The 15,619-nt window shown below is 26.7% G+C and overlaps 1 protein-coding gene across 3 annotated transcripts; it reads left to right on the top strand.

Moving 5' to 3' along the window:
• The first annotated feature begins 912 nt into the window (after positions 1 to 912).
• LOC113561203 (probable low-specificity L-threonine aldolase 2) lies at positions 913 to 14,312 on the top strand. Of its 3 annotated transcripts, none has more exons than XM_026967495.1 (10): positions 913 to 1,028; positions 5,475 to 5,616; positions 6,967 to 7,087; positions 7,347 to 7,430; positions 8,604 to 8,692; positions 10,118 to 10,303; positions 11,179 to 11,372; positions 11,749 to 11,885; positions 12,467 to 12,591; positions 14,043 to 14,312. In XM_026967495.1, exons 2-10 carry the CDS (start codon positions 5,584 to 5,586, stop codon positions 14,226 to 14,228), a joined length of 1,155 nt encoding a protein of 384 aa, XP_026823296.1. In that variant the 5' UTR covers positions 913 to 1,028; positions 5,475 to 5,583; the 3' UTR covers positions 14,229 to 14,312. The 3 variants fall into 3 exon arrangements, with proteins under 3 accessions (XP_026823296.1, XP_026823297.1, XP_026823295.1); XM_026967496.1 differs by lacking the exon at positions 913 to 1,028 and adding an exon at positions 3,622 to 3,739; XM_026967494.1 differs by lacking the exons at positions 913 to 1,028; positions 5,475 to 5,616 and having other exon boundaries at positions 6,825 to 7,087.
• The last annotated feature ends 1,307 nt before the right edge of the window (positions 14,313 to 15,619 follow it).

Here is a 15,619-nt window from a genome sequence, read left to right on the forward strand (position 1 = left end):
AGAATTATTTTATTTATCAGATATTTCGTGGGGAGGTTATAATCCTTCGCGGTGAATAGAGCGACAGCGAAACGGTTGTGGCAAATTGAATTGAAACCTACCGGTTATTCCATATCATAATACACGTAACAACTAATTAACATCGTGAAGTCGTGAACGTGTTGATTAATATTGAATACAAAATCAAAGATGTCAAGATCTCTGATACAAGATATTTATCGATCTTTATATAAATATTATTACTTTTTATTATATTAAATATTTAATATAATGAGATTATGTATTTACTAAGAGATTATTATTTATTTTATTTATTTCATATACATATAACTATATAAGTATTTTGCTGAGAGGGCTTAAGCACTGAAAGGCCTCGGGTGGGGACTCGGATAAACCTACAAAAGTCTACAAATGAGAAATGTTTAGACAAACAATTTAGAGTTATTACGATTTGCAAGTAATAAATAATAATAATTTACAACGTGTTAAATAAATTAAATTGGGAAGTAAAAGCAATGATTTTGGTAATTTGATCTTCGTGGAGTGCTTTTTGCATGCTGCGATTATTATTGTTATTATCCATTATAATTTTGTAAATTTTATGCTTGTAATTTTACATTCACATTTTTCGTACAAAAAATAGCTGGTGACGTGTCTGTACTGCGTAGTAGCATTGGTTTTATAGTAGACAACGGTAGTAGGAACTTGAATATACAGGCATACTGTATAAAGTATTAAACCATATATCAACCATATATTTTTGAACAACAAATGACAGCTATCTAATATTATTATTTATTATTAGTTTATCAACTGTCTAATTACGGGCATCAACGTAGGGGAGATACATACATATGGTTATATATGAGGGCAATAACCAGTATTTAAATACCTAAAGCCATTTCGTTATATCGTGTGTCTACCGAATCCATTCACATTCGCAACGTTGTGAAGTAGGTAGGCACATGGTGCTCACGTTGTTAAGAGAGATTCTGCACGGGTACCAAGTAAGACAACTAATACAATAGGTACGTAGTATTATATTGTATAATAATGACGTTTTATCCAGTGTGTACTAAACCGTCTTAGCATTGCAATTAAGATTTAGTTAGTATACTTCAAAATTCTTCGTGTTTTCAAAATAATCGGGGAAAAAATGGACATTTTTATGCAAACTCGGTTTTTAGCAATATTATTGATTATTGAGTGGTTTTATTGTTGTTATTGTAATTTAAAAATAAACTATGGAGACATAAAATTCTTATTAAATATTCAACTTAGCATTTGTAATGATATGCACTCATACATTACACATTTTATACATGAAATAGTTTTTAAAATATTTTGTTTTTATTTGAGATACTTGAAATGTTCAATATCTTTAAATTGTTTTAGATGTATGTATGATAAAAATGTTTTATATAAAAAAGCTTAAAATTTTAATATAAGGTTTCTCATCAGTTTTTATAAATTTTTCATACTCAAAATAATGATTATCAAATATTTATAATCACAATTTTTTACAACACTTAAAATTAGAAAACCTAATACAACATTGGTTTATAAGTTTTTTTATTGAAAATTAAAAAAAAAAACTAATGTAAAGGCATACAATAGTAGAAATAAAATTGATATTTTCAAAAACTGATTTTACGTAAATTCCCGTTTTTTTTTATTTTTTATTTTTTTTTTACAATTATTGAGAAAAAAACTAGAAATTTTTTACTTTCTTGAAGTGTCGGGTATATTCATCGTCCATAATCCAAAATTATTTGACGAAATTTGGTATCTCTTGAATTCTCCCGTTTTTTATAATTTCATAATTTTTTTTTTTTGCTTGTCATCACAATTTGAAGCAGTAAAAATGCAATATTTTAAAATCCATATATTTTTATGTAATTCCAAATATTGCTTACAAATAACCCGTTAGCAAAAATTAGATTAATTTTTATTTATATGATACTTATAATATAGAGTATATTAATATATATTGCTATGGCGTTCTATATAGAGTTAATAAATATAGGAGAAAGCAACCTAATTTCCAAGAGTAGTCGGTAGTCAATATTCTACACTACTATCTATATAGAAACAAATAATTTCTAAAAAAACGTTGATATGTCAAATCAATTAAAAGTTTATGAAAAGGTTAGAAAAAATATTTTGCTTTAGTAATTATTATTTTAATTACCTAAATAATTTATTATAAAAACATATTAAATATTATTTATTATTCTTTTGAATTTTAAACTGAGGATTCTTCATTCTGTGAATTGAACTTTTTTTTGTTTTCACGTCATCACATTCACCATCGTTCAGTTGATTGTTCGATATATTTATGAACAAATTAATATTTATACGATAAAAAAAATATATATTTATAAAAACTCCTGATTACTTATTATTTTATAAAATAAAAACTATATTTTTAACTCAGCATTAATCAATTAATAGATAAAATAACATTTAATATAAATTTATTAATCGTCATTTATTATTATTTATTAATTATCATAATGTAAAAACGTTGTAATTAATTTTCGCTTTTTATCAAAAATAAGTTCAACACGTCACTGGTTAAACCCTGTGGCGTAATTTGTTCATGTTTTTTGTAGGGCCGGGTAAAGTGTTTTTACATACATATTGTATTTATCATAATTCATAAGTATCTTCTTTCAGTGCAATAAATGTATGTTTGTAGTATACATGGCATCGAAACAAATAATTAAAACATATTCAATGATATACAATAATATTTACTGTTAAATCGGTAAATAAATGTAGTTAACCAGTCTTAAAAAAAAAAAAGGTCAGCAAGGCGATACGACACCCAAAATCTCCCTCCCGTAATTACGCCACTACAGTTTAACCTACCGTATTGCTATTATTAATAATAAAATAAATTATCATAATAACAGTATAAATATATAATAAAATATCCTTAGATATATAAGCCAACAGACCATCTCCACTCATAATCATTTTTAATCATAGTCAATATAGGGTATATATTTCATGAAACTGTATAATATACAACTTTATTATACTCTCAAAGTAAGAACTAAGAAGTAACAATGTATGCTCTTAGCAATTACTATTATAATCGTCCAATCAGGGATAGGATGTCATAGTGCTTTAAAAATTACACATATGTAATAGAAATTACAAAATATCTATAAAAAGCCTGACTGTTATCGAATTTAACCAAAGATGTGGATATGTGGCATCAGTTTTAAACGAAAATTGTCGTTTGTGGTTAGTGATTCATATCCATCATATTTCATAATGAAATTATAACATATTAAAATATGTGTATACGCGTATTCATTGGAGCACAAACCGTATAGATAACGGATTATCAATAGCCGGCTTAATCTTTTGTCAAATTTAATTTAATTATACCCACTATTATTTTAATCAATGAAATATTATATAGCTGCTGTTATTAATTATTAAAGTGACTGAAGGCTATTGTAGCTTATACATTTGTAAGAATATGGACAATTGTAAAAATCATACTGTCATAATTCTATTAAATTTGTTTAACTTAGTTTATAGATAAAATATTATTTTTTTAACACATTTGTTTTTATGATACTTTATAATTTTTAAATCTAGAAGCATGTTTATTACAACTAAAATATTATAATATTACATTGAATTACTGATTACATTCACGACGTAATATGATCGCTTCCATTTGTGTATGATACAACTTAATGAGCTGTGAGTGTTGCGAGTAAGTAAAAATGTTATACGTTTTAAAGACGTATTATTTATGGACTTATGATAATAATTATAAAATGTAGGCACTTTTTTTTATTAGAAGAATATAAGCAATTACAATCTGTATTTAATATGATACAATAAGTAAAATTTGTTAATGTTATATATATAAGGTGCGATGATATGATAAAAGGAGGCATCCATTGATACTACTTCAAATACATTTTTTTGAATTAATGAATATGACGATATAAGTAAATCACGAAGCCAGTTTCGTTTAAGACGTCAAAGGGGGTTGTCGGGAATAGTGATAATGATAGAAGACAAATTAGAAATTAAGGGATTAGGGTAGCTGTAAGTGTGAGCATAGAAGTTTGAATAGTAGATTAGTAGATGTGGGCAAGAGTTGGTAGGATATAGATTGTAGTTGTTAAAGTCGTTGTGTAAGGTATAGTTGAAAATATAGGTACTTACGCGTGAATATGTAACAGTAAAAAATAGCATATATCTAAACTATTTAAGGTAATAAATTTGTCACAATTTACAAGTGAGTTATATATTTGTGTAAAGATAAATGTGTTATATCGAAAAATAACCGAATGAAATGGGAAATGTTGATTATTATTTATAAAATAGATTTTTAACGATCAATGATAATTCGGCCGCTGAACTAATTGCGGTACTTCTGGGTAAACTAATAAAAATTTATCGGCACAAATAAGGCATACCTACATATTATATGATAGTTGCCTAACATTGATGAAAGTTAGATTTAAATCATACCTAACAAAAAATTATATAGTTGATTATACCTTACCTTAGTAAGTGTACAACAGTGTCGTCGTATGTATCAATTTTAAATGATTATTGACAATTCTCCGTACAAGTTTTAACAAAAAATTGAAAATATCCTTTTAAACAAACGAGATGATGATAAACCTTTTTTGTCTATTAATGATTATAGTGATCTTATCGAACAAGTTAGAACATCAAAAATATGATTAAAATTAGCTAGTGATAGTTCTGTTGCGGGCCTAGAGGGTACCAGCGCTGTCATTTCAAGACTGGTTGCAACAATAAACGTTGTGCCTGTCGCAGAATCTAAAAGTTATGTAACAGTAAATGTTAAAATATCACGACTTTACAACTTTTAAAATTAAATAAATAATAATAATGCATTATTTCTTTTTTATTTTAATACCTACATCGTTTTATAAATTATAGAATTTGAATTTCTCGTGCATATTTGGTCCTAAATAATAATTTTACCCGCATATTTGGTCATTATAACGTTAATAACCGGCAAATTTCCATTTCATATGTTATATTTTATTTGTAAAAGTCAGTTGTTAGTAATTGATACATAAATCATTACTCCAAATTGTAGATAATTAAATCAGATCGATGTACAAATACATGTCTACTTAAATTTAGAACACAGTTGATGTAAGGAATTAACTGCAAACTTTACCCTACGGTTGAAACGGTTATAAGTTCTAACTCCTTGTTTTTTGTACATATTCAGTATAAAGACTAAAAAGTTAGTTTTTTTTTTAATAATTGTTCTTGAAAGTTCGCAATTTATTATTTTTAAGACTACAGTAATATAAATATTTAAAAATTGAATTATTTTATTTTTAAATAGTTTTAAATACATTTATTTTTATATAGATACCTATTGTAATACTGATTAATGCCTATGTAATTTGACTGTTTATAGAAATTTTTATGTTATTTTGATATTCTAGAAGTATCGAGTAAAGGAGATTAAAACCTGACCTACAAAAGTAGTTAGCAGTCACTAGTCAATATTGTATATTACTATCTAACGGAACAAATAGTTTCTAAAAAGGCAATATGATGTCAAGTCAATCAAAACCTTATGAAAAGGTTAGTAAAAATATTATTTTTTTGGTAGTTATTACTTTGATTAACTGAATTATTTGTTAGAATAATAACATATTAAATAGCTATTTATTGAAGTTCTCCAATCGGAAAATTCATGAATCATGTATTTTTTTTTGTTTTCGCGTTATCACTCATCACATTCACTTGTTATTGATATATTTATGAACATATTGTACAATAAAACATGTAAATTAACTACTTATAAAAACTCCTAATTACCTACTTATTTTATGATAAGATCCATTGCTTTCTATAACGTTTTGTTCAAGAAAATAAAATCTATATTTCTAACTCAGCATTAGTCAATTAATAGGTCAAATAGAATTTATTAACGATTTATTAATTAACATTTATGATTATTTATCGATTAAATTTTAGAGAAAAACGTTTTACGTTTTTAATTATTTGTTATTATTAAGAATTAGTTAATTGCCTGGCCCCGGGGCCAGATTAGTCTTAATCCGGGCATACAGGGCTTGCAGTAACACACGAAATGAAATTGTTATAGGTTTAGTTTACGTAATACGTACCCACTATTGTAATATTGATTTTACTAATATAAAGTATAATTTATAGAAACTAATAAACTGCTATAAATTATAAGCTGATAAAAATCCTTTGGCTCCCATAATATAACATTATAGTTTCATCATCATCACAATCATGATTGAGATTATAAAAAACATTATAAGCATCATAATTATTTTGTTTGATATATTAATATAATAAAAAACAACTTACCTGGATCGGTGTTCTACCTTTAGGTAGGTATATTATTTACATTTGATGAAATGTTCACGTGAATAAAAATGTATGCAACGTGATGTATGTATATAAAGATATGTATGTGTACAGGTCACGCCTTTCATCCACATATATGACCTCCGAAATTTGACGAAACATGGGTAAACGTGATATCAATAATATTGCGGTTTCTTTTATATACTGACTATTGTTTTTTTTTTCATTTTTGTTTATATATTAGTCATATTTTCTGTACTCACAATAAAATAATGATAATTTTTTTCAACTTTTTGGGATCAAACTCCTTATTCCCACCTGTTCTCATATAATATATTAACTTAATATTATTAAGCATATGTACGACCTGCGAAAAAGGTCTAGACACGCCTATAGATATATGATAACGAACACGTTTTTCGTTGTATATTCTTATAAATAAACAAGTTAACACAATACCTGACGCATTTTATGGTTTTAACTGAAAATAAAACGTACTGTACCACGAAATTGTAATTGTAATAATAATCAGAAAAAAACATGTACTCGTTCAAGACTTTAAAGCTTGTGCCGTCTGATAATAATTTGCAGAAAAGTGAAGTGATCGATTTGAGAAGCGACACAGTAACGAAACCAGATGTCCATATGCGCCAAGCAATGTTCGATGCCGAAGTCGGTGATGACGGTTATGGCGAGGATCCCACCATAAATCGTAAGTATCTTGTATGATAATATAGTAAAGTTGATTTATTTATAACTATTATCATTATTTTTTAATAAATTTCGTTAGTTAAATAGGCACATTAATTTGAATTATATTTCACAAATTAAATCTTCAAAATTACTTGATGACGTTAAAAATTTCTATACTTATAAAATAATCAAATAATCACTTTAAACGTTTTTCAAAATGAATAGCGAAATTGCTAAATATATATACCTACCTAAAAGAGTATTTTTAATTATTTTAGTTTTGGAAGAAAAATCTTCAAAATTATTTGAAAAGGAAGCGGCAATATTTTTACCAAGTGGACTCATGGGAAATTTGATTGCAAGTAAGAAAAAGAAATATATTTTTAAATTTAATTTTGTAGTATTCGATAATTTAAAAATCATAGTTGGATTACTTTTAGATTTAAAAATAATTTTATCAAGTGATGTATTTTACTTATCACTTAGTTTTTTTTAAGCGTACTAAATATTTAGATTTTAAAATAATTTAACAGTAGATTCACTATTATGCACATGTCAAAATTAATTAATTAAAAATATAGTTTATCTATATTTATATATTAATAAACAATGGTACTAACTACTGTATTTTTGTGGCTATATGCAATAGTGTATTAGAGCTTTGGAGGGCATTTACGAGTAAATATATATCCGAGTTCTTATTTTAATTACTCTAAGTTACAAAATGTGTATAATATGCTAATTAAAAATGAGTATACGTTGATTAAAGATCTTCAATCACAAAAAGTATGAACAATTTAAATCGTAAAAATATTTTAAAATACCTAAGCATATATTATTTCAAGAGAAACTCTAATTTCAATTTAACACGAAAATATCGTTCACCTTTTATATAATTTGCAGAACAGGCATTATTATTAAATTAAATTATTAAAGCCTCGTTGTTTTTTACAAACATTTAAATACAAATTATTTAATTATCTATATAGGTACGTTTGAACCTTTTATTATTTTTTTAATCGAATTAGTTTTTTAATTAGCTAATTAATCATTAATCAATATTAACTATAATATATAGGTAGCCTTATAATATTTATACTATATTATAAATTTTTCAATATGTATATCTATCATTAATATTTATTATGTAACGATTATATCAACTATTTTAAATCGTTAGTTATTTAAATTTATTACAACTATTAAACATTATTCTTCAGTATACATTATATTAATTCAAATTATTTAAATTTAAAAAGTAGCTTAATTTAATCTTATCTTTTAAATTCGAATTAATGAATTTTTATGCGTAATACTAAAATAAATATTCACTAATTTTGAAATTTCTGAGTAAATCGGAAGGGTTTATGAAATTTAATATTAAAATTGGATAAATGGAAGTTATCTATTTTTTTTCAATTTCTGAAGAAAATAGCTTAAAGTATTTATACTACTTTATAGTTTATTATTTGATTCATAATATTAAAATTAATATTAATTCCAATGTATTTTAAAATTCATGATCCAATTTTCAGTGATGATTCATTCAAAACAACGAGGAGGTGAAGTAATAGTCGGTCATAAAAGTCATATTTTGCTGTGGGAACAAGGTGGAGCTTCACAGGTTATAATAGTTTAATTAAAAAATATACCATATATACTATAGTCTACGAGTATATTATATTATAATAATAAAAAATATTATAAACCTATTAAAATAATAAATTGACAGGCATGAACATTTAATTGAAAAAACAATCTATTAGTGGTATTTATTAAGATGTTGGGAAGATATTGAGTATACCTATATCTATATATTATATATAATGTATATATTAAAGGCGGTCACAGTTTTATTTTCTACTCCCCTTTTAACTTTGGTGGGCATTCGTTAAAAAGGGTTGCAGTTAGTCATTTGTCTAGATGACGGAGAGTTGGGGATAAGTCCTAAATATATCTGACTGTTATAAATAAGAAAATTATATATTTATACATTTGGACATTAAGTAATGTAACAGTGTTTTAACGTGATGTTAAGAAGAATATATCCGAAACCTTTACAGCAAGTAAATTAATTGGAAAATCAGTTTAGCTATAATTCAAAAAATAATGCAGATATTCTAGTGCAGTTTTTTACTATAATAGCTTACCTTTTAAAACGATCAAAAATAAAAAAAAAACCACTTAAATTTTTTTTTGAAAATTGAAAACAGCCATTTTGTAGTTATTTATTTGTAATATAAAGCAAAAAACAATTTTTAAATCGATTGAATTTTGAATGAACGAAAGGATCTTCTATTTTAAAATCTAGCATATTATTATGGTCAAATTGTATGGATTTTACATTTTGATAACTAATTTGCTAATTCAATAGATTATAAAGAAAACACAACTTGTTGATATTTCATGTAAGATTTATTTATTTATTTTTATAATAAATAAATACCATTTCTGCGTACTCGAGAATAGTAACTTTATTTGATTAAATATGCACCTGCATTATGTACTCATAGAATTTTAACCTAATATAAGTAACATTAATGACACATATCACTATATCAATAACCTCACCAGAGTATAATTAATATTATTATTTAAGTACTTTTAAAAAGATTATTGTAAAAGGTAGGCTATTAGTCACATTGAAAAAAAACTGCACTCGAATATCTGAGTTATTTTTCGAATTATAGCTGCTGACTTTTCAATTAATTTACATACTAGTATTATACAGAGTCATATAATATAACTCTATCAAAGACTTAAGATAAATAAAAAAATCCTAGATGCTGAGGTGTAGTATCATTTTATTTTTGAAAATGACATCAACAGTTTTACGAACTAAGTAAATTGAGCTATAATTTAAAAAAAAAAAAAATTTAAATTGTAAGCTATAAAAAAATTTGTGATATTTACATTTGATATATTTTAGAATTAATTTTTCGCGTAATTTTGAGAAAAAGTTAACCTAGCATTAAGGCGCTATATTTAATATGTTTCTAGACCAAAAAAAAAATAAAAAAAAATATATTTAAATAGTTAATTTTAACAGATTGCTGGGCTGCAAATGCGTGAAGTTAAAAATTTGGACGATGGTACACTGGATATGACAGAGTTACTTGGAAAAATACGACCGGAGTTCCCAGACCCTCACGAACCATATACTACATTAGTGTGCATTGAAAACACTCACAACTATTGTGGTGGTACTGTATTGCCTATCGAATGGATTGATCAGGTAACAAATATTATATAATACAATCATAATTGATAGATATATGCTATGCCACATTATATATGTATATTTTACATATTCCTTCTTACTAACTTTTAAACTAAAATTATTTTTAGTAATTCAATTGTTTGACCCTACTATAAATATATTTTTTTTATATCGCTTAACTTAAATAGGTACCGATAATTTTGGTATAAATTACGTGTAAATTAAATGTTAACTATCATAATTATTAGTGTGTCAATATAATTATGATTATGATTTTCATTAATCTTCGTTATGTGCTTATAACTGATAATTACATAATTTATTGTTTATACAGCCTCTTAATATTTATTAAATAATAATTATAATGATAGCTAAAGAATATATAGTTTTGAAATAATGAAATAATTACATTTTCATAATTCCATGGTTAATGGTGTTTCATAATTAAGAAATAAAAACAAATCTTAAAAAGATTTAAAACAATACATTTTCTTATTTTTGTTATATTTACTTACAGGAAATTCTAATTCGTTATACCTTTACATTTATATACAGCTATATACAAATTACAATAGCTACGTCAACATATCGTATCTAAGTGCCTAAAGATTAATTATTTTCAATGCATTTCATAAGTATGTTCAAATTTAATAGCTACAGTTACATTTCTTTCTTTTAATATAAATACTGTACGCAATCTCGTAAGACAATTATATTCAGTTTGCTATATCATATTTTATTTATTGAAGAACATTGATAGCCGGATAAGTCCCCTACAATCATCAATATATATGAATAAAATATACCATAGTAATATATTATGCAAAATACCATAGAGTTAGATTGCAATAATGTAAAATTTAATACGTGTATAATTATTAAACTTTAAGTTGGGAAAACTCACCAAAGAACGAAATATACCTTTGCATATGGATGGAGCTAGAGTGTTTAACGCAGCTGTGAGTCTAGGAGTTCCAGTAAGCCGAATAGTGAAGCATTGCGATTCCGTGACATTTTGCTTGAGCAAAGGTCTCGGTGCACCAGTCGGTTCCATCTTAATTGGTGACAAATTGTTTATTGAAAAGTAATTATGTACAACACTTCTAATAAATATAATACTTAACTAATACACAGGTATACAAATAGTATACAAATAGACATATAGCAACATGAAATAAAAATTAAAATGGGTTTTCTACATCATGTTAAAAAAAATAACATATAAAGATATTCTACAGCTAAGGAAAAAAAATTTGATTTTTAGCAAAAGTTTAATTTTATTACTATAGTAGTAATAAGATACTTAACAAATTTAAATCTAAAGAAATGGAGATCTTATAGGCATATACTTTAGTAAATAACTTATGCATTCATAAAATTTTAACATGTAAGGTATAGGTACTTACCAAAGGTGAAATGGTAATGATAACAACTTCTAACATATTAATTTCGGCTTACAGGGCTAGAAGATTGAGGAAGGTTTTGGGCGGTGCTATGCGACAAGCCGGGATCGTGGCTGCGGCGGGACTATACGCGTTGGAAAATTGCGTGGAAAGGCTGGCCGACGATCATCAAAACGCAAAGAAAATTGCTTACGGTATTATATATTATATTATGATAATATGATAAAATCATAAATCACATCGATTAAAATGTCATAATATGTTACATATATTATAGGTATATACTTGATGGTAGAAATCAGGGGAATGTAGTTTTATATTATAATATGTATCCGGTCCAGCAAAAGAATACGCTACAGCTCGGCGATAATCGGTTCTTCTGCGTATACCCACGCGACACCCTGTCACCAAAGACGGATTTATTATGATGGCGGGATGTCGCGTGGAGATGCGCTGAATTGCCGTGGCCCATGTACTCTCGCTGAACAGAAAATAGAATATAGGCTGCGTGAGAGATGAAAACAAGTATTTAAATTAGTGTGTGTGAGAGAGTTGTGTAAAAGAAAAGGAATATTGTATTATTAAGATGACTGAGTAATTTGATAAAAACGTGGTTGTGAGCGTAGCAATCTGCAGTTTTTTTGAAGCTAACTATTTAAGCCGATCAAAACTTTTGTCCGCCTCTATTAAAAACTGAAATCACGCCACTGCAGTCGTGATTTATTGTGAATTATGATTATTCTATTGATGATTTATTTATTGTTTTATTATGCAGCAATTCAAAGGATGGCAAGTCCATACGTGACCGTCAACCCAGATGCACTCGACTCAAACATACTTTTGGTGAATATCAACTCAACTGTAGTTGACGCTAAATACTTCGTTTCCGAGCTCATAAAGGTAGTGAAATCAGTTTGTTTTTAAAAGTATCACCGCCGCAGCCTTTTACGATATATATTTATGCATGTATGTGTTAAGTACAACTTCACTCACGGTTCACAAATCAAGTACACTATATTGAACACAATTAAATAATTCAAATTATAAAATAATAAAAACGAAAACGAAAAAGTGTTGTCGGCTAAGTCATACATCTAACTCAAAATTAAAACTAAGGGTAAAAAATACTCTCTCCCTGTCGCTATAGTCTAGTCAATCTGAACATAATATATGGTATGTATATATGTATGCATCGCAGACTGAGGTATATATATAACTTGCCATCTTGGTTCGTGGTATATGCACGTAGAACGATATGAATATGATTAATGATTATGATATAACAATACTTAGCATAAATTAATTTAAATATTTTAAATGTTTTGAAAATATCGTTATTGCAGTAAAGTATAAAAATATAATAATTATAAATAATTATATAATTATATGAAACGTAAAAGTTTCAAGTCGTGAAAATTATTTTTGAATTATAACAAAATAATTAGAATGTTTATTCACTTATTCTACAATTAAATATTCAATTTGCTTATTCATTTTTAAGATTTTTGTGTTCGAGTAAAAACTAGGTACTTGTGGAAATTTTTACATTAAATTTTCAAGCCTATACAAATTGAATATTTTATAAATTTCAACAATAAAATAATTTGTATATTTTCGTGGTTTTAACAAATTTTCATTAACAATTGAACTTGAAATATCTATTAAAAAAAAATCGAGCCATCGTATTTTTATTATATTTAATTCCTATAAGAACCACTTATACACGTGGATTCTTGTATTAGATCAGCTACAGAAAAATTACTATTATGAAAATTATAAACATTTTTAATATGATAAAAGGAAAGATGACTGTACCCTCAGTCAGTAGTGGATCTAGGATTTTTTTATGGTGGGTGCTATTTTGTCAATAATAATAGTCGTAAAGTACTTATAATGTACAATTTGGTGAAAAAATTAATAATTTGATACTTAAACATAATTAAGCAATATAAAAATTGGAAACAATTTAACATATATTACTTTTTTTAAATTGGCGATTTATTAGTAATTTTTAATAAAAATACGCGGAATGGAGGGTGCTTCTGCTCCCAAGCACCCCCCTCCCTAAATCCGCCACTACCCTCAGTCACACTCTTAAAGACACTCCTGTCACAATGCCCAAAGGTCTAAAGCTATGAAGCGGCCGATCGTTAGTTAAAAGTCGATCTACCTATCTTAGAATTTATAAGTTATGACCATATAATAAATTAAATAAATAGTTCTTCAAAGCTCCCCTTAATCACAGTGACCGCTATCGACAACAGTTGAAAAACATGCGTATTAAACTAATATGGCTAATCTAAAGAAAATATAAAGTGACATACTAACACTACATAACATGTGTTACACAGATAGACCCTGATGAAAACGACAGTAAGTCGAACAACAAGATACGATCGACGGCAGTGAGGATAGCACAGATAAACGATGCAAGAGTGAGAATCGTGACACATAAGAACATCACCGACGAAGACGTGGACATGGCTATTGAAAAGATTAAGTACGTCATTGAAAAAATCAACACGTGCTGTTACTGATAATTCGTCCTCGATTATTAAAATGTATTTTGTATATACTTTTTTTTTTTATAAATAAATATATATATATATTTTAATACCCTAGACACTGCAGTGTGATGTCGATACTCAATTGTATAATCAACTAAACAAAAAACCTTAAGATGCCACAGTGGCGGCGCCAGGGACGGGCAAGGTAGGGCCATAGCCCTACTTGAAAATGCCTGCCCCTACCACTGGCTTAACCTTAGACATTATAATATACTCATTTTTAATTTTTTGTGACCCTACCTTATAATTGTTAGTCTCATTGGCACCACCAAGAAAAAAATCCTGGCGTCACCACTGAGACACCACACACCCACATGAGTTGCCTCCTTACAAAAGTACAACACAACACCGTTTTACGTGATAAACACCCAATAGGGCTAGGCTGTAGTGCAAGTTAAACAATCCAATTTTAACAGTTTCACACCATAAAAAGGAAAATATTGGCTGTGCAACATCATTTTTAATATCACTATTACGAGAAAAGTTCTTATTGTTTCAAAATCCATTATTTTTAATATTTTTGTGCTTTTCAAACTTGAATAATTTTTTTTTATAGTTCTGATATCAAAAAAATAAAAATAATGTTGCACAACCCAAAATTTTTTCTTGTGCAAAATGTTGGTTGCTTATTGCGTAATTTGGACTACAACCTAAGTGATTCCAATGATCCTTGGCAAGAATCCCTTGCTCGCGTAAAACGGTTTTTACTATATTGTATTACGTTTGTAACACTGAGACAACGTATGCAGGTAAAGCGTCCTCTTTAACAATACTTTTCAACAAAATTAGAATAAGACTGATAGTATAATAAAAAAAATCTGGGAAGTCGAAGTGCGATTAAGTGATTTTAAGCATACCACGCAATTGCATGTTCTTGTAAATTTTAATAGACGTGTTAAATTTGAATTCAATGATTGCGATAAATCATTGCAGCATACGAAAAATAATTATTTACTGGTGTGTCAGCGTCATTTCCAAAGATATTTTTCTATAACCTATATAGTAATACAGTATATTGAACTAATTTTAAAATTTATTAGTGTACGTTGTACAGTTTGCATAAAATAAAAATATCTAAAAATTGACAAAATATAAATTTAAGTCAATGGTAATTTTGTGAAAAACTTCAAGTTCTTACAATCAATATTTTTTAAATTACGACAAAATAACAAAAATTATTTGAGAATTTATTAAAATTTCTGTTAGAATACTCAATTTCGTTAAAATTTAATGATTACTTACCTATAACACTAAAAAACTTAAAAAGAAAAGTATATTAATTTTACTAGCCGTAAGTATTAAAATGAAATATGTTATACATTTTTATCTAGAATACAATTTTCAAATTTTATGAAATTAAA

This window comes from Rhopalosiphum maidis, chromosome 1, assembly GCF_003676215.2.
Source record: "Rhopalosiphum maidis isolate BTI-1 chromosome 1, ASM367621v3, whole genome shotgun sequence".
NCBI lineage: Eukaryota > Metazoa > Arthropoda > Insecta > Hemiptera > Aphididae > Rhopalosiphum > Rhopalosiphum maidis.